Source organism: Branchiostoma floridae, chromosome 3 (assembly GCF_000003815.2).
Source record: "Branchiostoma floridae strain S238N-H82 chromosome 3, Bfl_VNyyK, whole genome shotgun sequence".
Lineage (NCBI taxonomy): Eukaryota > Metazoa > Chordata > Leptocardii > Amphioxiformes > Branchiostomatidae > Branchiostoma > Branchiostoma floridae.
The window spans coordinates 11,025,969-11,051,814 of record NC_049981.1 but is presented as its reverse complement, the minus strand read 5'-3'; the positions used below and the strand labels follow the sequence as shown (position 1 = coordinate 11,051,814).

Sequence of the window (25,846 nt, the reverse complement as noted above, 5' to 3'; positions counted from 1 at the left end):
AAACAGCATTCAACAGATTTTAAGCAGGAATGTCAGTCATGCTTAAGGTTTTTAAATGCATCAGGATAGTTCTTTAATGTATATAGTGAATGGCTGAGCAATTCAGGGTCCTCTTTAAGCCCCCTTTACAAATCAAGAATTTAGCTCGGCCGAGTTGTCAGCGAGCTCTAAATTACGAGGAATTATGACCCTGATGCCTACGAACAAATGGCAGAGTTTCTTCGTCGGCATCAGGGTCATACCTCCTGGAAAGCTAGAGCTGGATGACAGCTCGCCCGAGCTAAATTCTTGATTTGTAAAGGGGGCTTAAAGAGGACCCTGAATTGCTCAGTCATTCACTATATACATTAAAGAACTATACTGATGCATTTAAAAACCTTAAGCATGACTGACATTACTGCTTAAAATCTGTTGAATGCTGTTTAAAGGACATTGAATTTTGTAAGTTCAATGCTATGTAAGAGACTTCTATTGATATATCAAGAAAAAGATAAATCTGCAGTCTTAACAAACATCTGCAGTATGCTATTGGTTTAATTTATCCTGTGAGTCAGAACCGTAGTCAGTCTATTACAATACAAAGTACACGAACAAGACCTGCCACCCACCTGTAGTGGTCATCAGATGTTGACATTATCTACATGTAGGAAAGATGCAGAACTTCAAATAGTTTCTCCCATTGACCATAGGCCCCCAGCCTAGTCCAGTGAAGTACAATGTGCCAGAAACTCCTGCAGAGCAGACCCACCCCCAGCCTGTAGTGGAATCTGCCATCATGTTCTCCCGGCTGGACTCGGACAGGAACGCCAAGAGCCTGAAGAGAGCGGTCAACAGTGGACGACTGTCTCCGGACGTGTATGAGGTCAGGATTGGTCAATCCATCCATTAATCCATCCATTCATGAATCAATCTGTCAACTTGTCAGTCAATCAATCATTGTATTCCAACTCTGGAGTTGTATGAGGTCATAATAAGTTATGTTTCTTTTTGTCAGCTCATCTGACATACCACTGAGACTGCCCAACTTACATGTAGTAGGATATCATTTAACGTAATACGTATATGTAAAGATATACACAAATTATGCCCATAACTATTCTCATTACGTCTTGTGTAGTTTGGTGTCTTTTAGTTTTATATCATGCTTTTCATTCCCAAAAGCTGCTTGGTCGGGCCCCAGTTTAGAAATGTTGCATAGACCTTAGAGCAACCAAATTGGATTTGTGTGACCCTTAATGGAATATGCTGCACGATGCATAATTTTAAAGACAGCAAAACACACAAAAGGTTAAAAAATTATTCTTTGTCTATGAAATTTGTAAAATGATCTGTGAAATATTTGGTTCGCCATTTGTCAGTCAGTCGCAGCCTCAAGTTGTAATGTAATGTAGGTGTGTTCTGACCTGACAGATTACAACAAACATTTAAACAATAACAATAACAATCCTCATGTTGTTCCCACAGGAAGTGGTGGGCATGATGGACCAGTACGTGGAGATCCCGGGGAGGCGGCTGCGCCACCTAGCGGAGAAGTACCTGCACCACAGCGAGATGAAGGCTGTGGAGGAGAACGTGCGGCGCAGCTCCAGTCTGAACGGAGACGTCTTCAAACTACTGGAGAAAATGGAGACACTGCAGAACAAGGTTTGTGTGTGTGTGGGGGGGGGGGGGTGACTGGGAGCATGGTTTACATGTTTGAAATGTGACTCTGTGTGTGTGTGTGCGTGTGTGCGTGCATGTACGTGTGTGCATGCATGCATGTCTGTATGTTAATCACACAAGTCAAGAAGCTGTGGATGGATCCAAATGACATTTCATAAGTGGGTAGTGGTTAGGAAAATGAGGGTCAATTTGAATAGTGTGCCCCCTTGCAACTTTCCAAGGTACTGCAGCAGAACTTTGAGTTTTCATACATCGTGCTTGATATGCTATGGTTCTTAATTTTTGAGTGGTAGCATTTTTTAACTGCAGGAGCCAACTTTTGCCGCAGACTTTTCAAGAGAATAGCTCAATAAGGGGTTGAAGGATAGTCATGATTTTTCAAATGTACATGTAGTGATGATTTACATAATAGTCGTCTAGAAATGTTTGCACCATTCCCAATATTTTAAAAATTCTTTATATTTTCATGTCGTTTTTTTATCCAGTCAGTACTGAAATGGAGTGCTCAGATCATCGGCATTGTAGAATTCGAACTGTAACTTCTAAAAGTCATAGAAAAGCATAGTCAAAGGATGAAGAGACTAACAGAGTGTGTGTTGTTTTTCTGCAGCGAGCCCAGAAGTGGAGTGCCCAGATGGACCGTATGGGAGACCATCGTGTGCGCCTGGCTAACCTCCTGATGGACACACTGGAGACTATAGAACAGGAGTCTGGCATCTTCCTCATCAAACCTATGTTTGCTTACAGGGGAAGGTAAGGGGAATACATTATATATATGTATGGTAGTCTGTTGTGTTAAATGTGACAGACAAACTCGTCAAGGTACCCAGTTGTGCATTATGCCTGCCCTGAAAAAAACGATAGAATAGATTGTTCTGAAATAACTCTGTAACTCTGGCTAGGAAACCTGAAATTACATAAGACTATTAATAGAGCATTGGTCATTCGTGTAATGACCAGCGAAAGATTTTGGTTATTAGTTAAACTAAACTGAGGAAGACACCTGGATTTCTTTTTTATTACACCGTATACGTGTATATGATTGTATGGGTAAAACTTGGTAACTCCTTTTTCGTGTGCTTTGGAGTCATAGTCTATGACTGTAGTTTATCAAACTGTGTTAAAATTTTCTATGGCACTATATGAGTTTTATATGAATGAGTTTGAGTTGATTGCCCCTTTTTCATGGGTGCTTTTGTTAAGTTTGTGACTTTTTGATCTGTACAACTTTAGAGCGAGGTTACGGAAGTATGACGGAAAAATCAGCAACAACTTTCGCACGCCGAACTGCGGGAGGTACACCCACTTCTGCGACGCGCCCCCCATCCGCCTGATGAAGACTCCCGCGCCCACCCCTGCCGCCGCACGACACCCGAGCGACGCCGCAGCCGCCATGTATGCCGCGGTGCACGTCGGGCCGACATCAGGGGTGGTCCATACTACACACAGCAGGGACAAACCATCCATTCCTCAAATCAGGGTAGGGGTTCGTTTGTTGTTTTTCTCTGTGATTCTTGCATCTAAACTTTTTTTGGCGACGCCTCAGGGGTAAAGTCTATCAATACTATACTTGTTTGATTCACTGATACATCATAGTCAAGGCTGCCTAACTATATATGCTATCAATAAGGGTTAGCCTTTTGAGTTCAAAACAGGTAAAAAAGATTAATTTTCGGGTTGGGACGTCCTTTTGGATGAAAGGTAAAGCCAGGGGTTCTACATGTATGTTTGAGGAGAGCCACACCTCAAGGATGTTAAGAATCCCTCCCCACTAATGTCAAAAAGAGTGGGAGTCATTTCAGTGTGAGGGGATCAAACCTTTTGATTTGGTCTTACACAGCTTGTATTTAATGAATAAAACTGGTTAAGCCAAACAGACAAACAAACAAACAAAGAGATGGCTCGCACATTGCACACTGGGAGGACCCCTACTCTCATTGGTAAGTGTGGTGGGTTCTCCCTAACATGCTCAGGGTATATACTAATCTCCTCTCAAACACAAGATGTCAGGTTTTATGTCCCATCCAAAAAATTGCAAATTTGCTACAATGTGTGATTTAGTGTACATGACTATGAATGAATTATACTAAGTGTTGTAACAGTATTATATCAAATGTATTAATCTCATCCTTTTGTGGTTCCAGAAAGAGGAGGAGGATGTAGAAGAGGTAGACCTGCCTGTACATGGTGCTGAGTATGTAGTTGTGGATCCAATGGAAACTACTTGGAGTGTGAGTATATTTTGAAACCCTGCATGTTGTATAAAAAACATTAGCCCCTATACATAATGTATTAGAATAAGTGCCCCTTTTTTGTCTCAGTGCTTAACCCAGTAAACAAATTGTGTGCCAATGCAGCAAACACTCACAGGTTTCTCCTAATTTTTGGCTGACTGAAGGTTATTGTATTAAGAAATAGCCATAAATTCAGAGATAATTATTATGTCAGAACAACATTTATGCATTTACTATGATTGTGTAAAAACACTGTTCTCTGCAACATTACAACTGAATCAGATTACAAACTATTTCAAAATTGTTCAAACAATGGAAATTGAGTTGATTTGGGTCTAATCTTTTTGTTTTCCAACAGCCGAGGAATTCCCATGCTCACCCTCCGGCAGAGACCAATGGGGCGAGCCCTTCTGGCACAAATTTCATCAACACACCTCGTATCCTGGAGCTGGATGTCAACAGGATGCTGATTGGTCGAAATACCATCAGGTCTGTGTGTGAACTTTAAACTTTTGCAATACTAGCAGCAGACTTGTCATCTTTTTAAAAGCTTCATTGAAATCTTAACAAAAATAAAATGTTAGACTAACAGAAAGCAAACAGCAGATCTAGTATTTTAGGAAAGAAATCATATTTCAGTTCATAGTTTAGCCATCAAAAGTTTTTTTTTCTGTTGTCTCTGTTTTTAGCATGTTAATTGCTGACTAAGGTGAATTCTCTAATCTCCAAGATGAGGTTGGGATAGAAAATCATAACTTTTCTGATCTACTGTTTGGGGAAGTACAGTTGTATGTAAGAAATAAAGGCAGATATGAAACTTTCCAGTTTCCTACCCAACATCAGCTTGGAGATGAGAACTTACATTCTAATGGTTTGAATTTGTCTGCATTTTTTACCAGTTTGAGGATTCCCAAGCCGAGTATTGGAGACGACCGACTAAAGAACATCTCACAGACGAACGTCAGGTCATACATGACCCTGTCCAGACCATCAGGCACTGGGGCATCCAGCAAGAAACCCAAGAGACCACATTCTACCACAGGTATGAAAGGCCAATTATCATTGGGCCCACAGGGGGAAATCAATTATCTTATTGGTCAACATTAGTCTCAAAAGATCATTGCCAGCACAGTTGGGCAGCAGTTTGCTAGTCTTCCTACCACATTCCAAACAGCTTTTTTCAGCACATTTACACTGGAAAGTCCCAAAACTTTTATTTCCTGAGTCCACCATGACCTCTGTTGCCCGGCGACTGCAACTTGGTGTTTGAAGAAATATATCTAGTTCCTGTTCTGACTGAAAGTGTTAAGAATAAACGTTAGAAACTTGCTTGACTACTTCTGGAAACACTTGTATAGATTACCCCTCTCCAGCATTTGTTAAACATATTCTTTGAGTTTCTTAAATTAAGGTCAGTAGCTGAAATTCAATACATAGGGCATGCATTTTAATGATAACAGGCAGTTTTGGGAAAGGTATCATTTTGGATTAAAAATATGAATATATGTTGAAGTTGTTTTTGCTGGGCTTATGTTAAATGGAAAGCTGTTCTATTGTTTCCACCCCAGGTGCAGACGTGCGTGGGTTTGAGCCGCCCCCCTCCACCCCCATGCCTCGACACCCCGCCAGTGCCGGCGCCAGAGTCGCGCCCTTCCAACTCTCTGACCTACCGAGCTCGCGCCCGCTCCCGCCAATCCGACTTCCGACCTCCGAGAAAAAGTCTCGCCCCTCCACCTCGCAAACAGGACAGCTCACTGCAGGTATGGCACAGTTTCTGATGTTTTCTATGCATATGAAGCAACAAGTACTACAGTTTACTGTTAGTATACAGTTACTGTAGTAGAATAATTTCATTTTTCTTGCCCCAAATTATGACAGGACTGCCATGAATAGTTTGATCATGTTGGTAAGTCACTGAATAACAAGACACAACTATACTCAACAAAGTGGATAGTTCTCTAATATGGAGTTCCTGTGACCTGATATGTATGTATAAATGTAATGCACTTGTGTGAATTAGCAAGGAGCATCAGCTAACAATTGAGATGCTTTCAAATCTTATATCAGGAAGTTTTTCTTGTCACAAACAGCTGACATTATTATTATTTTCAACATCCTAAACTTTATCATTCTCCATTGCAGAATCGGCCTCCCCTGCACCAGGCCCCACCTCCCCTCCTCGCTCCCCCCCTGGCTCATCCATAGGCCCCAGTCCTGCTCTACTACCCCCTGCCACCCCTCCTACTGAAGTACACCCCCCTCCCCAAGAAGACCACCCTCTTCCTCCTGAAGAACACCCCCCTGAGACTCAGGAGGTACAGGAGAGCTCCGAGGTGCAGTATGAAGATCGTGCGACGTCCGTCATGACTGACACGTCACAGCAGTCTGAGACTGTTGGCACATAGCAACCACAACTAGGCTAGCCCCTGAGGCATCGCCAAAAATAATAGTAGTAACTGTCAATGAAAGACTTCTCACTTGTTAAAATCAATTCAAAGTGCCTTTATGACAGTAGTCATTCTAGCTTTGGATAGACACTTAATGAGCTTTGACATCAGAAATCTCTTTGGCTATGAAAGCTGTGATAGAAGCCAAACACTTTAAAAATGAAGATAATTATCAATTAATATGTAACAGGAGCAAATTTGTATCTATTTGTATATAGCTTACAGTTCATTTACACTTCATGACTTACAAGACAAAGGGTCTGTGTGATGTACATGTATATTGTACTGTTTGAAAGGCAAAATCATATCATAGTACATTATACTTTGCAGAGAGCCTCACCTGCAACCTATACAATATACCGTGGGGAGGCTCTACTGATCCGGGCTGAAGTTTCCACTTTTGTGGACATTGACTGTAACCAGCTGTCAGCCATTCGGGCAATTGCCTAAATGTTTTCTTAAGTAAAGCAGATCATCTGTTTGGCTGACAGTTGGTTAGATGCCACGCCTACAAAACGGAAAACATTTTCGTAGAGCCTCCCAAAGGATCTTGTATTGACCATGGACAACACTCTGCATGGTCAAAATCAAGACACTGTTGCTAACCAGGCAGCTGCAAAGACTCAAGTTGTGAGTCAGTTATATAATTCAGTTGATGAAATCATATGCAGAGTAAAATTGTTTTATATAGAATTGTTTTACAGATTTACCAAATGGTCATGTGAGAATCTAAGAATACAAATTATAGAGAAATCTACTTTGTTTTAATGCATGTTTTATTCAAAGTATATTGTAAATATTCTAAATTTTGTGAATACTCTATTTGCAAAATACCAACTATTGTAAGATTTTTTATCCTTTGCGTCTTGTTTCTAAGATGCATTTAATATGCAAAATCTCAGAAACTATTTTTTATAGAAAGATTTCTTTGTATATAGAACTATTGTATATTTCAGGGGAGCTTTGTAAATTTTATAATGACTTTCTATATGTGTGTATCAGAAAGAAAAACAATATATGTATATGTGCCAAAATTGTCTGGTGATGTTTGCTTTTTATGTAGAATAAAATACTTTTTACATGTCTCCTTTATTGTCATTTGTGTTTGTGTAGTATTAGTAAGTCATACTATGCAAGGGTAAGAACATAAATCAACATGTAACTAATACATACTGGTTTATAAGATAACGTTATGTACTTATGTACTGTTCAGTATAATTACTGAAAATAAAAAGTGAAGGTAAAGTAAACCTAAACACTGGAAAACAGATAAAATTCAGTGCAAGTTACTAGAAATTTGAAGCTTTAATAAAAGAAAAGTGATCATGACGAGTCTAGAAGACCATCTGAACAAGACGTATCTATTTGTGGTGTTCGCTGACTAATATGGACATTCTGTTGGGACTGATACGCATGCAACGTTCACACTTGTCACAATGTAACGTTGTCACGGCATGTAAAACGGCGCCCTCCAGTGACGAGTTATCATAATGCAGGTATCAACAATGAACTCGTATGTGGGAAATCAAAGCTACCATTGAGAGATATTGGTGAGTACTTCTGCTAAGCACTATGTGTATTCTTAATTCTATGAAAAGAATAGAACAGCCTTGCAAGTCATGATCACTGACACTACAAGTAAAGCCAAAAAAGAGCAAAGTCCATCTTGCAGATGGGATTGACAGTATTCATATCTGTTTCAGTGGCATGAAAAAGATACAATAAAATGCAAGAAATTATGGAGCTGGTCGGATTTTCATCTCCGTGCGTTTCAAGGAGTAGTTGTAACCCTTCCAGCGGTTCCAGTTGACGCCGTCGGCGTTACTCTCATGAGGACCCAGGTGGTACAGCCCGTTCAGGTTGGAGGAGTGGCAATCAACGTACCACCACGCACCTTTGTACGACTGAGCACAGTTGACAGAGTCCTCATCGTTGTCTCTGTCCTTGGTACTGAATGGTTTCCCGTCATGGCCCGTCAGGCTATTCCCTGTGACAAAGACAAATATTAACATCCCAATAACAGAGATGCACGTAGCATGGGTTATCTTTGAGATTATCCTTTGCCTTTAGATATACATATTTACAAGTTGAAATGATCATGAGCTATGAATTGCATTGTAGACCATGCATATCTTTTGACTCATAGGCAGGACCATGTGATATATTGCCGGGACAATACCGTGACAAGATCCTGTGCTTCAACATAACATAAATTTACCTGAAGTACCGCTGTAAGTCCCGATGTGGAGTTTGTAGTTCTGGGATTCAGGCGAGATGACAAACGTGCTGTAAGCCGCGTACACCGTGTTTCTCCTCCACATCCTCCATATCCACCCTGAGCTGGTAGACTTTCTGCACGGCCAGGCGGTACAAGTTGTCATTCCCCAGCCAGAACTCGCCGTTCAGGTTGGAAGGGAAGCCGGTCTTGTAGTCCGCCCAGCCCCGAAAGAAGTCCACTGTTCCGTCTTGGCGTCTCTGGAACAACTTTAAGAGCAAGGAAACAACACTAAAACCGAGAGCTAAAAAGATGATAAGACAGTGACGTGCACAAAATGTAATCAAATCTGATATTTACAATGGTAAAGTGACCAGACTTACCGTCCAGCCGCCTCCGTCCGTGTCCATATCACAGAAGACCAGGAAGCCGCCCAGGTTGTCCCGTGGATAAACCATGTACACGCCGCTGGGCGTGGTCTCGTCGTTGTCGAGGATGTCCTGACAATCTTGGGGCTTGTCGGCTTCTGTGTCGTTTTCGTCAGCTGAGGTAGGGGTAATGCAATACACATGTATATTCTCATGGTTATAACATTATTAGAAGGTTGTACAGTACAACATCTAGGTACTCTCTGACTTTTATTCAGACTAAATTGCCTTACCTTTAGCACAGCACGAAAACGAATATTTAAGCATACTTTCCGAGATACTTAAATGTAGCCTAAAGGTGGGAAAATATTTCCGCAGAGTTTATACGGCATCGTAAAGACCACGGAAACCATGGTTTTACATTTCCGTAACCTTTCCGTATTCGTTAAGGCAAATTAAATACATGTGATATCTTTACATAACCTTTAAACATCCTTATATGTGCCGTATAGATGAAACGGGTATTGCTTATGTACAGAATACACCTACAGGCTGTGAACCGACCGTACGTTTACATACAATCAGTTGACCTTCGCCTTTTTTTTATTTTCGTGGTTCTCTAAGGTGGAAATTACATACACATTGCCCTTCCGTTACAATTGATCCCATTTTACATACTCTTATTAGTATAGGTCTATGGAGACCTCCCCCTTTTATGTATAGGTGCAAAAAATATGTCAGAATGGTAGCGTTTATTTTTAAGAAGAGACATTGCTCCTGTGTGAAAGCTACATATAACAGATACAATATTTCCGATGTCTTTCCGCTACATTTGAGCTGACTTTACATAAAAGGGGGGAGGTTTAAGCAAGCCTCCCCCCTTTTATGTGTATGTGGAAAAAAGATGTCGGAAAGGTAGCGTTAATCTTTATTTAAATAAGAGGCATTGCTTTTACCAAATTAAGAGTATTTTCCGCTCAATATACCACATGCGTCGTTCACTAAAGCAGTGGCTTCAAATGAGTAGCTCCTGCTGTGTTAGCGTGTTAAGTTTAAGCAAGAAAAGCAAATCTCCTGTGTGAAAGCTACATATAACAGATACAATCTTTCCGATGTCTTTCCGCTACATTTGAGCTGACTTTACATAAAAGGGGGTAGGTTTAAGCAAACCTCCCCCCTTTTATGTATAGGTGGAAAAAAGATGTCGGAAAGGTAGCGTTAATCATTATTTGAAGAAGAGGCATTGTTTTTACCAAATTAAGAGTATTTTCCGCTCAATATACCACATGCGCCCTCACTAACGCAGCGGCTTCGCCTGAATAGCTCCTGCTGTGTTAACGTGTTAAGTTTAACCAAGAAAAGCAACATTTACTCCTGGTTAAAACTTACATATAACAGAACAATTGGAATGTATAGGTGCAAAAAAGATGTCGGAAAGGTAGCGTTAATCATTATTTGAAGAAGAGGCATTGCTTTTACCAAATTACGAGTATTTCCGCTCAATATACCACATGCGCCGTTCACTAAAGTACCGACTTTCGCCTGAATAACTCCTTCTGTGTTAGAGTGTTTGACGAAACCACTCACTCACTCACTCGTCCTCTTGCACGTGGTGCGTAGAGCCGACTTTCTGTACTATGGTTCTCCACCATCCTCTGTTCGTGGCTGCTTGCTGCGCCTGGTGGAGAGTGATGTTAATGCTCTGCAGGTCACGGGTTACGACATCCATCCAGCGGGTGCGGGGGGCCCCTCTTGGTCGCCGCCATCCTGCCTTCTTAGGGTTAAAATCAAGTAGGGCTCTGGTGGGGTGCTCTGGAGGGAGTCGGAGGACGTGCCCGTACCAGCGAACCCTTCTCATCGCTGCAAGGGAGGAGGCGGGTGGTTGCCCGGTCTGTTCTCTAAGTTCAGTGTTGCGCACGCGCTCGTGCCAGCGGGTGCCCGTGATCCTCCTCAGGGCTCGAGAGTCAAATCCGTCGAGCCGGGCTGCCAGAGTGTTGTTCATTGCCCAGGTTTCTGAGCCGTACAGGAGGACTGAGATAACTGAGGAGTTGTAGACTCGTTGTTTGGTCTGCAGGGAGATGTGGCGATGTCGCCAGAGAGGTTTCCACAGGGACTGTAGGACAGCTGAGGCCTGGGCGCGTCGTTGGTTGATCTCGGGTTTACATAAAAAGATGCTATGTACAGGTGCAAGAATCATGTCGGAAAGATATCGTTTATTTTTTCCAGTAGTATCGTATCTTCCGATATCGTTCCGTTACCTTTTGCGTTTGAGCTTACTTTTCAGAAAACTCTCTGAATTTTCTTTACAGAGGTGGAGATTGATAGTTACAGAAAAAGATGTCGGAGAGGTAGCGTTGAAAGCAAGGAGATTAGATATTTAACCTCCCTGTTGAACACCCCCGTTAAACTCCAGCTCCGGCCCGCACGGTCCAGCTCTTGCCCGCACGGTCCAGCTCCGGCCCGCACTGATTCCAGCTCCGGCCCGCACGTCCCAGCTCCGGCCCACACGTTCCAGCTCCGGCCCGCACGGTCCAGCTCCGGCCCGCACAGTCCCCTTTTCACTAAAAAATTGGCCAAAAAAGTGTAAAAGTTGCCCATTTTAAGGAAATTCCAGACGTCATGCAAAACTTTTTAGCGCATTCGTTGGCTAACATGTTCGCCCATCCTCTGACCGAATATGACGGCCCAAGACCCGCTGGTGTTTGAGATTACCCCATACCTCCCGTCGCGAAACCATAAGTCAGGCGCGCCTAGGCGTAGAACGCCATGGCCAAGGAAAGTTTACGCTTAACGCACAGAAGGAACGCACGATCTTTAATAAATACAGATAAGATGGATAACGTAACTGTCCATTTTCACAACTTCAAACGGTGGTTCTTTACCCGGTCCATGTCCGCACATACGACTGTGTCATGTGGAATATACCAGTACAGAAGACATTTGAAAACAAGACATTGATCACCACATACAAGTAAATAGTCTCTATCATGGGTAATTTGTTAACCATGTATAAGTAAGTAGTCTCTATCATAGTCATTTTTGTTAGCCATATAGAAGTCAGTCAGACTGTCAGGGGTATGATGGGTGTCGCAAGAGGAACGGGTAAAGGACCACCGTTTGAGGTTGTGAAAATGGACAGTTACGTTATCCATCTTATCTGTATTTATCAAAGATCGTGCGTTCCTTCTGTGCGTTAAGCGTAAACTTTCCTTGGCCATGGCGTTCTACGCCTAGGCGCGCCTGACTTATGGTATCGCGACGGGAGGTATGGGGTAATCTCAAACACCAGCGGGTCTTGGGCCGTCATATTCGGTCAGAGGATGGGCGAACATGTTAGCCAACGAATGCGCTAAAAAGTTTTGCATGTCGTCCCGGAATTTCCTTAAAATGGGCAACTTTTAAACTTTTTTGGCCAATTTTTTAGTGAAAAAGGGACTGTGCGGGCCGGAGCTGGACCGTGCGGGCCGGAGCTGGAACGTGTGGGCCGGAGCTGGGACGTGCGGGCCGGAGCTGGAATCAGTTTGTCTCTACCAGACTCCTATAGGTCGCTGGGAAAACCATAGAAATGGAACAAATAGAGAAGTAAGCCGGACAGAGGAGTATGAGCCGGCTAGGGAACAGCTTGCGACCTCCGCTGCGCTGCAGTACCAAGGGGAGCCGCTAGGGGGCCCAAAATCTAATCATTTCCAGCTTTTATCACACCCTACCAACACACCAAGTATGAAACCAATCCACCCAACCATTCTTGAGTTATCTTGTTTACACACACACACACACACACACACACACAGACAAACACAGGGTAAAATATAACCTCCATTCCATTACATTTCATGGAGGTAAATATAACCTCCATGACATTTCATGGAGGTAATAACGACGCATTTAAGCATCTAATAGTTGCGGAAAGGCACCGTGAAAAAGTGAAGAAACGCACCTGCAAGTGCTTACGTAAAGGTAACATTAAAGGATATCTTTACGTACACGGATAGAAGTCGTTAAGTTGCAGAAAGGGTGAAGAAACGTCGTGTTTACGTTGAGTTTAAGCTTGCTTAAATACCAGATTTCGTGCTGCGTAGAGCAATCAACCATCTTCTGTGAGAGTTGTTCCATGGCGATTTTCATCTGCTCCAACTCTGCTTTAAGACCGTTCTCGTTCCCACAATTCAGCACTGGATTCAGATTCACCACCGGACTGCACACACATTTCTCGTCTGACGGTGGTTTACAGACGGAATGGGCAGAGCACAGGAACACAAACGTCACAAGGAACGTTAGGAGACAGGGGAAAGACGACGCCATGACGCTAAAATTCTTCCTTCCTCTTGGGTGATAAACTCTGTGAACTGTAGCTGTCCCACAAGGAAGTGTTCCGCTTCAAGGCGATCCTCTCAATGAAGCGCCCGACTGACGTCACAGTCAAAACATGCATATGTCACAGGTAGCAAAACATACCACACATATGAGACTACTCGGTAAATGTTCTAACGTTACTTCAGCAAATCTAAAGTTGTCACCAAATCCAAATTTGTTTGGTGGTCCGCACAGACGTCACAAACAAAGTCCAGAGACAGGGAACAAGTGACGCCATGACGTTAAAATGCTCCCTCGTACGTGACAAGAAATCGCTCAATGTAGATATCCCCTCAAGGACGTGACTGGCTAACAAGTAGAAGTGTTATTCCACACCGTGCCATTATGTTCTCTCAGCGAACCGTAAAACTAAATTTAGTTTTAGCTGAGAGAAGTAACGTCTAGTCCAAACCATTAACATGCAAACGTAAAAAAAAAATAGCACACAATAGCCACCAGGAGATGGTCCATTCAGAATATCAATTTGTTTCCAACAGCAAAAACTATCATAAAACGTCATTTTAGAAACACAGCCCATATTCACTTTCAAGACATAACAATAACCCCCGTTTTTTAAATGAATTGTCCAGGATTTTTGTTTCAATGGGAACGGAAGAACTATCTAATGGACCACCAAAACAAGGTCACATTGGCCAGGTGGTCCGTATGTAGAGGTAGTCGACGTCGACAGGCTTGACTGTACGCAGCAGTATATGAAGGGATGTTTCCATGCCGGTAACAGACATGTCGTTGTCTTCGAATTCAATTCCCGTGAACCTCTACGCTTGGTTCAGTTTTGTGTCTTTGTTTTGTGTTCCAAGTAGACCGAGAGATTATTCAAAACGCATGCCATAACTCTGATGTTTCAATGTGTAAATCCTGCTGTTTGACACCAAGGTGGCCCTGTCCATGTACACACTGTTGGGCCTGACCTGGCCGGCCACACTCTGGGTCCTGGTGGCTGACTACCTGTACGAGTCAAAGGGCAAGGAGCAGGGACAAGAGGAGGGGCAGAGGACCGAGGCTCTTGCGATCTAGGAAACGCAAAAGTCACATTCGTACTGTTTAACGCTGGTATAGAATCTGACCGTATAACATTTACTTTTGCACTATCCTGATTACTTGTCGATATACGTTGTTACCAGACACTGATAACTAAAGGATTTCGTACTAGTATTTTCCAGACTTACACACACATTTAATTGCTGAGCTATTAGCGCGGTAAGGAATAATAAATGCTATGTCTACAATCGTTGACCATTTTGAGCGATCAAGCAAAAGAGAGACGTTCACATCCTCATAAATGTAATATCTTGCATTTCTACATTAATACACAATGTCAATGGGTTACGAATTTGCTAATGTAAGCTATTTCTATTAGGAAAATCTGCAACAGAACATGATTATGTCAGCGCACTTTATTATCATTTTAGTTGCGACAGCAGTTAGTACTAGTCAGCACACTTCAGACGGAAGTCGTGAGTTTTACTGTGGAGTTGAACATGTACAAAATGCTAAATATTACAGGACTTAGTCACGACAATTGCTATATTATGACAATGCGTAGGCAAATCGGTGAAAGGGACAATGAAAACGGCATCAGGTCTTATCATACAAATAGGCATTGGGGAAAGCAACAAAATTTTCTCTGGTCAGTTAGACAGTCATATCAGCCGTGAAAAGATGCATGATCATACCATTGATATGCATTCCAGTAGTCCCTCGAACAAATGAATGAAATAGATAGATTTTTACATTATTCTAATGCAATCGTATTGGAAAGCTAATTTTGTTGTTTTAGTTTTAGTGTAAGATTTAAAGAAAGATCTTATAACATGAAAATTGACCATACTGTTCTAGGAAGTGAGTGGTTATTGTATGATATCCGTATATATAGGTATTTAGTATCAAAATGATTAACAGCTAGCCTTTAGCCGTTTTCACTTCTATTTCAATGGCGTGAACGATGCAATATAATGTGTGAGGCTATGGAGTTGGCCGGATTTTCATCTCCGTGCGCTTCAAGGAGTAGTTGTAACCCTTCCAGTTGTACCAGTTGACCCCGTCAGCGCGGCTCTCATGAGTACCCAGATGGTACAGCCCGTTCAGGTTGGAGCCGTGGCAACTTTCGTACCACCACGCACCTTTGTACGTTTGAGCACAGCTGATAGAGTCCTCATCGTTGTCTCTGTCCTTGGTACTGAACGGTTTCCCGTCATGGACCGTCAGGCTGTCCCCTGTGACAAAGACAAATAATTCATATTGATCCCAACAAAAAATATGCACGGCGCTTGGATTATCTTTAAGATTATCCTATGCTTTGAGATGTACATGTGCACAAGCAGAAATGAGCTATGACTTGTTGACCATGCGTATCTTTTGACTTCCTTTTATTTCTGTGACGCTATGATTTGCAGTTCTAGGCTCCAATATTCATGTTTTTGTGAGCAATTGCATATACCAACGATTTTTCTTTCGATGTAACACTGCTCCACAATGTTCCAAATATTCCTCACTTACTTGGTACGCGCGAATGGAAAAACGGAGATTTTACTTTGAACATTGGTAAAAGTTAACAGAATCTACCATATTTATCTACATAAATCTACGCGACGCGTTCAAATTCAACTCAGAGGCAGCACCATATGACACATTGTGGGTACAATATCGTTTCAAAATCCTGTACTAGAACCGTTAACTATACCTCACCTGCAGTACCGGTGTAAGCCCCGATGTGGAGTTTGTAGTTCTGGGATTCAGGCGAGATGGCAAACGTCCTGTAAGCCGCGTACGCCGTGTTCCCCTCCACATCCTCCATATCCACCCTGAGCTGGTAGACTTTCTGCACGGCCAGGCGGTACAAGTTGTCATTCCCCAGCCAGAACTCGCCGTTCAGGTTGGAAGGGAAGCCGGTCTTGTAGTCCGCCCAGCCCCGAAAGAAGTTCACTGTTCCGTCTTGGCGTCTCTGGAACAACTTCAAGAGCAAGAAAACAACACTTAAACAGTGACAGCCAACAAAGCAAATATCTCAATGTTAGGACAATGCCGGGCACAAACCTAACATTTGTAATGGCATAGTGACCAGACTTACCGTCCAGCCGCCTCCGTCCGTGTCCATATCACAGAAGACCAGGAAGCCGCCCAGGTTGTCCCGTGGATAAACCATGTACACGCCGCTGGGCGTGGTGTCGTCGTTGTCGAGGATGTCCTGACAATCTTGGGGCTTGTCGGCTTCCGTGTCGTTTGCGTTAGCTGAGGTAGGGGTAGTACAGTACACATGTATGTTCTCACGGTTATAATCATAAGGTTTGAGGACTTTTCTGTAACTTTTGACTATTGTTTAAACATATCATCAAACCACAATGTTGTCTTACCTTTAGGCCAATCAACCATCTTCTGTGAGAGTTGTTCCATGGCGATTTTCATCTGCTCCAACTCTGCTTTAAGACCGTTCTCGTTCCCACAATTCAGCACTGGATTCAGATTCACCACCGGACTGCACACACATTTCTCGTCTGACGGTGGTTTACAGACGGACTGGGCAGAGCACAGGAACACAAACGTCACAAGGAACGTTAAGAGACAGGGAAAAGGCGATGCCATGGCACTAACTGAATGCTTCCTTCCTCTTGGGTGATAAACACTGTGAACTGTAGCTGTCCCACAAGGAAGTGTTCCGCTTCAAGGCGATCTTCTCAGTGAAGCGTCCGACTGACGTCACAGTCAAAACAGGCAATGGCACAGGTAGTCAAACATACCGCACAATGGCGACTACTCGGTGAAGGCTCTACTTCATGAAACCCAAAGTTGTTACCAAATCCAAAGTTGTAACCAAATGAGCAGAAAACGAGAACACAGACGTCACAAGGAGAGTCAAGGGACAGGGAACAAGTGACGCCATGACGTTAAGATGATCCATTGTACGTGACAAATCACTGTCAATATTTAGATATCCCACAAGGACGTGATTGGCTAACAAGTTGAAGTGCTATTGTACACCTACACTGCGCCATTATGTTCTCTCCGCGAAGCGTAAGTCTAGTCCAAACCTGTAACATCCAAACGTCAAACGAACCGCACAATGGCCACCAGAAGACGGTTCCCCTTCAAAATATTGATTTTTTATACAGCAAAAATGTCATAAAACGTCAGTTTAGAAACACAGAGTATACACATTTTTAAGACATAACAATTACTCCCGTTTTTCAAATGTTTTAAAGCACATACCAAAGTGACATTAGCATTCAGTCTATACAGGTGATCACTGTGTAGGATTCTTGTGTCAATGGGACTGGAAGAACTAACTAATGGACCACCAAAACAAGGTCACATTGGCCATGTGTTCCGTATGTATAGGTGGTCACGGGCATCACTGTACGCAGCAGTATATGAAGGGATGTTTCCATGCCGATAACAGACACGTCGTTGTCGTCTTCAGTTCTCGTGAACCTCTATGTATTAGTTTTGCGCCACTGTTTTGTGTTCGCAACTTCACATGGTTCAGTTTTGTTTGATTGTTTTGTGTTCCAAGTAAACCGAGAGATTACAAAAAAAAGAGTGCCATGACTCTGTTGTTTTTTAATGAGTGATTTTCTGCCGTTTGACACCAAGGTGGCCCTGTCCATGTACACACTGTTGGGCCTGACCTGGCCGGCCACACTCTGGGTCCTGGTGGCTGACTACCTGTACGGGTCAAAGGGCAAGGACCAGGGACAAGAGGAGGGGCAGAAGACCGAGGCTGTTGCGATCAAGAAAAACGCAAAATTCACTTTCGTACTGTTTAACGTTGGTATGGATTCTGACCGTAAAACATTTACCGTTTCTACTGACCTGATTACTTGATATGAAGATATCCGTTATTACCAGTCACTGATAACTAAAGGATTTCGTGTACTAACGTTAGTATTTTCCAGACTTACAGACAAAATTAATTGTTAAACTAACTATTAGCGCGGTAAGAAATAATAAATTCAATGTCTACAACCGTTGACTATTTTGAGCGATCAAGCAAAAGAGAGACGATCACATCGTCATAAATATCATATCTTGCTTTTCCACATTAATACATAAATGTAATAATGGGTTACGAATTTGCTAATGTAAACTGTTTCTATTAGGAAAATCTGTAACAGAACATGGTTATCTCAGTGTACTTTATTATCATTTTAGTTACGGCAGTAGTTAGTACTAGTCAGCAGACAAAAGTCGTGAATTTTACTGTGGAGTTTAACATGAGTAAAATGCACAACATCACAGGAGTCAGTCACGACAGTCGCTATATTATAACAATGCGTCGGTAAATAGGTGTAAGTTGGAAAAAACAACAGACGAGGGCCAACCAAATCGGCTTCAAAGTCCTATCATAAAGTTAGTCATTGCGGAAAACAACAAACTTTTCCCTGGTCAGATAGACAGTTATATCAGCTGTGGCAAATACTGGCGATGACACTGAATCCAACGCTTCTGTGAATCTAGCACATCAAGAAGAAATTAAAATGAAAAGATGCAGGATCATACTGATAATATGCATCACAATAGTCCGTCGAAGAAATGAATAATGATTACAACTTATGCAAACAAGAAATATATAGCCTAAGCAAGTACTTATACTAAGCACTGTGTATTCTTAATTCTATGAAAATAATAGGAAATAATTAGCAATCCATGATCACTGCAAGTAAAACCAAATCCAAAATGTAACAACTTTCAACAAGTCATAAAGACTTGACATGTATAACTGAATAGGAATTATCTTTTCATAATTAGCTTGCTAGAATAAACTGGTTTAAGCTAGATGTAATGATAGAGTTTTACACTATTCTAATGCATATGCAATCGTGTTGGAAAAGTAATTTTGCTGTTTTACTTTTATGTAGGATTTAAAACAAGATTTTACAACATGGAAGTTGACCATGCTGTTCTAGGAACGGAGTTGTTATTGTATAATATCCGGATATATAGGAATTTCGTATCAAAATCTCGATAATGGGATTGAGCCGAGCCTTTAGCCGTTTTCCTCTCCATTTCGATGGCATGAACGATACAATATGATGTGTGAAGTTATGGAGTTGGCCGGATTTTCATCTCCGTGCGTTTCAAGGAGTAGTAGTAACCCTTCCAGTTGTACCAGTTGACACCGTCGGCGTTGCTTTCATGTGTACCCAGGTGGTACAGCCCGTTCAGGTTGGAGTGGTGGCAACTAGTGTACCACCACGCACCTTTGTGCGCCTGAGCACAGCTTATGGAAGAGTCCTCGTCGTTGTCTCTGTCCTTGGTACTGAACGGTTTCCCGTCATGGACCGTCAGGCTATCCCCTGTGACAAAGACAAATAATTTATATTGATCCCAACAAAAAATATGCACGTCGCTTAGATTATCTTTAAGATTATCCTATGCTTTGAGATGTACATGTGCACAAGCTGAAATGAGCTATGACTTGTTGACCATGCGTATCTTTTGACTTTCTTTTATTTCTGTGACGCTATGATTTGCAGTTCTAGGCTCCAATATTCATGTTTTTGTGAGCAATTGCATATACCAACGATTTTTCTTTCGATGTAACACTGCTGCACAATGTTCCAAATATTCCTCACTTACTTGGTACGCGCGAATGGAAAAACGGAGATTTTACTTTGAACATTGATAAAAGTTAACAGAATATACCATTTTATCTACATGAATCTACGCGACGCGTTCAAATTCAACTCAGAGGCAGCACCATATGACACATTGTCGGTACAATATCGTTCAAAAATCCTGTACTGAAACCGTTAACTATACCTCACCTGCAGTACCGGTGTAAGTCCCGATGTGGAGTTTGTAGTTCTGGGATTCAGGCGAGATGGCAAATGTGCTGTAAGCCGCGTACGCCGTGTTCCCCTCCACATCCTCCATATCCACCCTGAGCTGGTAGACTTTCTGCACAGCCAGGCGGTACAAGTTGTCATTCCCCAGCCAGAACTCGCCGTTCAGGTTGGAAGGGAAGCCGGTCTTGTAGTCCGCCCAGCCCCGAAAGAAGTCCACTGTTCCGTCTTGGCGCTTCTGGAACAACTTCACGAGCAAGAGAACGGAACTAAAACCGAGAGCTAAAAAGATGATAAGACAGTGACGTACAAAAATGTAAACAAATCTGATATTTACAATATGGTGTATTGACCAGACTTACCGTCCAGCCGCCGCCGTCCGTGTCCATATCACAGAAGACCAGGAAGCCGCCCAGGTTGTCCCGTGGATAAACCATGTACACGCCGCTGGGCGTGGTCTCGTCGTTGTCGAGGATGTCCTGACAGTCTTGGGGCCTGTCGGCTTCCGTGTCGTTGGCGTCAGCTGAGGTAGATGGTACAGTGAACATTAATATTCTCACGGTTATAACATAACCACAAGGTTGTACAATATCTAGGTGATCTCTGACTTTTATTTAGACTAAATTGCCATACCTTTAGGGTAATCAGCCATCTTCTGTGAGAGTTGGTCCATGGCGATTTTCATCTGCTCCAACTCTGCTTTGAGACCGTTCTCGTTCCCACAATTGCAATTTATCACTGGATTCAAATTACACACACATTTCTCGTCTGACGGTGGTTTACAGACGGACTGGGCAGAGCTCAGGAACACAAACGTCACAAGGAACGTTAAGAGACAGGGGAAAGACGACGTCATGACGTAAAATGCTTCCTGGCTGGCTAAGGAAACGCTGTCAAATGTAAATATGACCACAAGGAAGTGTTCCGCTCACAACTTCAAGCGTCATTCTGCACTATTGTTTTTGGTCATCCATGGGTGTAAATTCGACTCCCTATTATGTAGTCCACAATACAAGGTAGGAGTAACGTTACAGTTAGACAATCAGAAACGAAGAGAACAAGAGCGAGCGGGCTGGATCAAGTTTCATTACTACGACATCCAAGGTTAAAAATAGTGTGCTAAAATATTACGTCATGTTTTTCTGACCAATAACAATGCAGTAAGATTAAGGTCAAACACCCTTTAAATGCATCTATTTTGCTTATTCATGCAAAGACATCCCTTCAGTCTATGAAAGACATCGGTGGTAGATTTCTAATTAACTACATGTATTACATAACTGGGATCTTTAATGGGTCACTTAACAAGCTATTTAGTTGACATGCACTATCCAGAGGGCAGGGATCGACATTGACGCCTATTTTCTTCCAAGGAAAAAAGACGTGGCACTACTCGAAGATTGTCACTGATATATTCGAGTTACGTACCTACAAGAATGTCAATGTTATTCTTAGAATTCCAAGCTGTAAAACATAACGGCCGTTTTTGGTGATTATGCTTATTTAATACAGACAAGATTTTCAAACCGCAAAGCTGGTGTTTCATTTATTATTTTTTTTCTGTTTGACTCCAAGGTGGCCCTATTCATGTACACACTGTTGGGCCTGACCTGGCCGGCCACGCTCTTTTCTGAACACGACCGGGAGCGGTACTGCAGATTAGGCTCTGATAGGGTATATCAACTATATCGTCCCGCCTCGTAAAATGTGAATTTATAGAATGAATACAGCACAACTCCAGCAAAAACCCTCCCAAATAGGTCCAGGCATATTCATCTACATCAAAAATGTCCTTTAAGACACAAGGATCGACTTGTAGGTGCCGCGCGAGGAGCCCATGTAACACCATGTCCCCCCGTCAAAGCGCCACCTACATTCATGTAACGTTAACTATACATCATGTCTTGTACGTAATGTGTAGTTTAAGGATATATATATGGACATAATCCGTTTTCCGTTAACAATTTTGGCCTTACATTCAACTGTTTATCTGCTCATTTGGGGTAATTGAGACTGTCAGGGAAGCCCGCCCGAAATGAAGAAACAATTCTTCTTATTGCTTGAAGACCTTTATTACTTAATTGATATTGTCTTCCCTTTAATTGTACATTCTCGATGATATGCCATGACAAGTGGTATCATTGGCATGGTATATAACCTCTTATACAATACAATATTTATATCTGAATACTTATGTGATTAATAACAGCAAAATGTAAAGTACCAAACAGAAACTTACACAAAACTTGAACAATAGGGGTCTTCAACTTAAACCGAGTTTTGTCTAATAAGGATGGAGCAAGCGATTGAAATATAGAAAAAAAAATGATTCTCACTAAAAAAAGCAGGAATAATCACGATGAAATCGAGAAAATTGTCAAAAAGGGGTCAAATTTTAAAACGATTGTCTTGCCAATACAGATATACCTAGATCTGTCTAGAATAATTGTTGGTATAATAGTAATTGCACAGTAGCAATAGTCACATACCTAAATACCTCTGTGATCGTTACATATAGTAACTGCCTGGATATGTTTGCTACAGATATGTAATAAGAGAATTCTTAAAGCGTGCTAACTTCTTTCTGTTCATCCCGCAAATCGTGTTTTCCGAGGTTGTATATACTTAGGTCATATGAGTCGACAACTGATATGTATCTACGACAAAAACAAAACTAGGACTTGTTTAACACAGGATACAAATAGACAAGCAGCAGCTGATATGATAGGCTATATCACGCCACCTTCAATTCTGCATTACCTGAAAATATTACTACGTCCCGTGTGTTATTGGCACCTCAATAACTACAAACATGCCAAAATTCATGCATGTCCATCAAAAGGAGTTTGTGCTATAGGTACGAATACACAAACAGGAACAGAACCTCTATTAGAGGTGAAACTCCTTCGCGGAGGTAATAAAAGAATGTGAAGATCTATCAGCCCCGGTTACAACTTCTGGAGTACGGAATATCAAAAGAATTCCCACAGATGAAATCGATCTTTCCCTTCCTACACCCAACATCGATCTTCACTTAGATCTGAGTTCATGACACAGATCAATTCAAGCTGTTTAACTTAGCCCTCCATTTTCTTATTAGTCTTAAGTTATGTCTTTAAGTTTTTTTGTATTGCAGAGGCCGGTTAAGTGTCAGACTAGAAAGGAAAGAACTCAATAAGGGGTCGACGGATCGTCGTGATGATCGGTATGTAGACAGCTTAAGTGATGCTTCATAAAGTTAGATGTTTATTACGCAAATTGGAATCTAATTTACATAATCATTGAGTAATTGACAAACATGATCAATGAATGGTTGAAAGGTTACTGTCTAGTTATTATTGTCACTGATTATTGAAAAATATAAACAATAACATGATAATATAATAACATTAATGCAATTGCCTGCGCATGCACATTACGTTGTGGGATGGCGCATATATTACATATTCAGTACTGAAAACTGACCAATGGTTAAATTTAAAACAAATATAGTCAACATGATACAACATTTGCTTCAAATTTTGTTCAATGCTCGGTGACATTACCTTACTGAAATAAACCGATCCCGGCAGTCAATTAAGATCAATAATTTGTATTTGCATTCGTCGTTTATTTGGTTGGAAGGAGAGTATAATTTAGTCACGTGACTACCCTTAGCCGCCGCCGCCATTTTGTCCGGGTTGCTAGGCGTTGCCGGGTGTTGCTAAGTTGGACTTCGGAATAGGTATATTTGGAACAGACCATGCCTCGTGAATCTGTTGGCAAATTCAAATAATGATTGCTACATGCTAAACATGGCGCTGATAACGAAACTATACAAGATGTCAGTCAGAAGATCTTCACTTCTACAAGACGTTAGTGTTGGAGTTTAATAGCACCTTTCTCACGCGGCGGCCATGATAGATCGAAGACGAGGTCAATGAGGCAAACAGACAAAACGTATTTCTAAGATCAGCTCCCACTTAGTTTTTCCCAAACCACACAAATGTTCACAATATAAGATCAAGTAATAAATAGTATAAGTAGTGTTATGCACCGAAAGATGTAGCAATTTGATAGAGCAACGTAGACTGATCCCATAGTCTCTTCAGAGATGTAAAATAAAAACACAATAATGCAAATATTTGGCGGACATGCAGCCATTCTCTTATTGATCGATTTTCTCATTACTAGGCTATCACTGGCGAACTGCTAATTATGATGGACAGTCTTTTGTTTGCCTCATTGAACTCGTTTTAGACCTATCATGGCCGCCGCGTGAGAAAGGTATATTGTTTCCGTTCTACAACGATATTTGATGTTCAGACGCCAGCGTCATTATGTACACTTGATATAGAGGTCTATTTACTGTACAGATGATATGTACATGTCACCTATTATTGTTCATAACAAAATACATAACCACATATCTAAAGTTACCACTCTCTGGCCGATCTCTGTACATCATGCTCATTGTAATATTATTACGTATGTTTCTGTGCTTACAGAAAACAATGTGTTAGATGATCATAGTGGTCATAATACAACTAAAATGTCACTTTTATATGATATATTACTTTGTACATTGTATTGCACGAATCCAGCCTGATTATTAGATAAAATCATCAGTGATCCTCCACATATCTAATTTCAAAATAAGCATTGTATCGTTGCAAACTTTTCAAACTTTTCAGTTGCTGTTACGCAAGCCACGATTCAACAAAGACCAAAGACAAAAAAGGCTCGCCCCTGAGGCGTCACCAAAAATGACATCGGCACAAGTCGGCGAGATTAGGAAGTCTAACTTCCAACCTGAAATGACTATTGCATAAATTAAGTCTTATATACAAAGGCAACAATAGAACATTTTTTTCTGCTTGTGTTTTTATATATGTTGAAATCGATATCGTACATGACTTGATCTATAAGTCAAATACAGATCTAGTGTTCATGTATTGCATTTGATATGGTGGTCTCGTACTATAGTTTCATAGAACTCAGTATGATACCTTCACAATAAACGGACTTTCAGGTATGTTCCTGTCCATCCACTTGACACTGAGGACGTAATATCCGGGTTGCGTGACGTCATAGATGACCTCGTACAGGTCATCTCCGGTGTAGATGACGTTGACTTCCGCCACGGTGTTCTTGCGAGGGCCCACAAGGGACACGTTTAAGGCGCCGTTCCCAGCATTCCTAGTCGATACCTACGTCACAAAATCAAACGGTCTCCATGTTTCAAATAGCGTTCACGTTACGTTGTAACTAAGATGGAGACACATCCAGATTGAAAGCTGAAGAGTACTTCAAAACGCCAAGTGATAGCCACAGAACAAAAGGAAAGGGGTGCTCAGAAAGATTGTGCAAGCAATGAGAGTGAGATTTATCAAGTTTTTGACAAAGCCCCAATGACGGAGACACTTTTTCTCCTATCTAATACTTTCACAGCGTTGCATAACTCGATAATCTTACAGCATAAGTCCTCTGCATATCTAAATGAAGTGCAACAAGTCATATTGCAGAACTTTCTGCACTTTGGATCTCTAGATGCACAAGGCCAATTCAGTAAATCACAAACGTAAGGTAAGTTCGTCGTTTGGCAATCGGTAAATTTGAATGAATACTTTTGGATGCAACTTTCTTTAAGATCTACACAAGACTTATTGAATGTCTCCGAAGATCCTTCCTGACCTGAAAGTAGGAGAATACAGATCTTATTTAGTTTAGTTAAGAAGAAAATAGCTATTCTGAACGATTCAAATTGACACATAATTCAACATAG

The 25,846-nt window shown here is 41.7% G+C and overlaps 5 protein-coding genes across 10 annotated transcripts in view; 1 reads left to right on the top strand and 4 right to left on the bottom strand.

Annotated features, from left to right (window-relative positions):
• Positions 1–7,429, top strand: part of LOC118412424 (putative leucine-rich repeat-containing protein DDB_G0290503) — a 36,741-nt gene extending 29,312 nt beyond the window's left edge. For all 3 annotated transcript variants that reach the window (XM_035815280.1, XM_035815279.1, XM_035815278.1), the window contains 9 exons: positions 690–862; positions 1,465–1,644; positions 2,273–2,415; positions 2,896–3,142; positions 3,807–3,893; positions 4,255–4,385; positions 4,796–4,938; positions 5,465–5,656; positions 6,039–7,429. In XM_035815280.1, the coding sequence (XP_035671173.1) occupies positions 690–862; positions 1,465–1,644; positions 2,273–2,415; positions 2,896–3,142; positions 3,807–3,893; positions 4,255–4,385; positions 4,796–4,938; positions 5,465–5,656; positions 6,039–6,301 (1,559 nt within the window). In that variant the 3' untranslated portion in view covers positions 6,302–7,429. The remainder of the gene's footprint in view (positions 1–689; positions 863–1,464; positions 1,645–2,272; positions 2,416–2,895; positions 3,143–3,806; positions 3,894–4,254; positions 4,386–4,795; positions 4,939–5,464; positions 5,657–6,038) is intronic.
• Positions 7,430–7,692: 263 nt separating this feature from the next.
• Positions 7,693–11,123, bottom strand: LOC118411679 (ficolin-1-like). Its single transcript, XM_035814157.1, is given in 5 exon segments — positions 7,693–8,330; positions 8,562–8,646; positions 8,648–8,827; positions 8,942–9,136; positions 10,563–11,123. Coding segments are annotated over 5 exon segments (1,272 nt in total). The 3' UTR covers positions 7,693–8,079.
• Positions 11,124–14,728: 3,605 nt separating this feature from the next.
• On the bottom strand, positions 14,729–17,397 carry LOC118412444 (microfibril-associated glycoprotein 4-like). The gene is made up of 4 exons (XM_035815316.1): positions 16,654–17,397; positions 16,371–16,531; positions 15,989–16,253; positions 14,729–15,516 (listed from the first exon to the last, which is right to left on the bottom strand). Exons 1-4 carry the CDS (start codon positions 16,880–16,882, stop codon positions 15,266–15,268), a joined length of 906 nt encoding a protein of 301 aa, XP_035671209.1. The 5' UTR covers positions 16,883–17,397; the 3' UTR covers positions 14,729–15,265.
• Positions 17,398–18,440: 1,043 nt separating this feature from the next.
• On the bottom strand, positions 18,441–21,061 carry LOC118412446 (microfibril-associated glycoprotein 4-like). The gene is made up of 4 exons (XM_035815317.1): positions 20,716–21,061; positions 20,445–20,605; positions 20,065–20,329; positions 18,441–19,593 (listed from the first exon to the last, which is right to left on the bottom strand). The coding sequence occupies exons 1-4, from the start codon at positions 20,936–20,938 to the stop codon at positions 19,340–19,342; spliced, it is 903 nt and encodes a 300-aa protein (XP_035671210.1). The 5' UTR covers positions 20,939–21,061; the 3' UTR covers positions 18,441–19,339.
• Positions 21,062–22,169: 1,108 nt separating this feature from the next.
• Positions 22,170–25,846, bottom strand: part of LOC118412423 — a 30,118-nt gene continuing 26,441 nt past the window's right edge. For 3 of the 4 annotated variants that reach the window (XM_035815274.1, XM_035815275.1, XM_035815276.1), the window contains exons 5-6: positions 25,071–25,271; positions 22,170–23,837 (exon numbers count right to left, since the gene is read on the bottom strand). In XM_035815274.1, coding sequence (XP_035671167.1) covers positions 23,766–23,837; positions 25,071–25,271 — 273 coding nt within the window. In that variant the 3' untranslated portion in view covers positions 22,170–23,765. Of the gene's footprint in view, positions 23,838–25,070; positions 25,756–25,846 lie in introns of those variants that run through there. The other variant, XM_035815277.1, reaches the window with a different exon arrangement.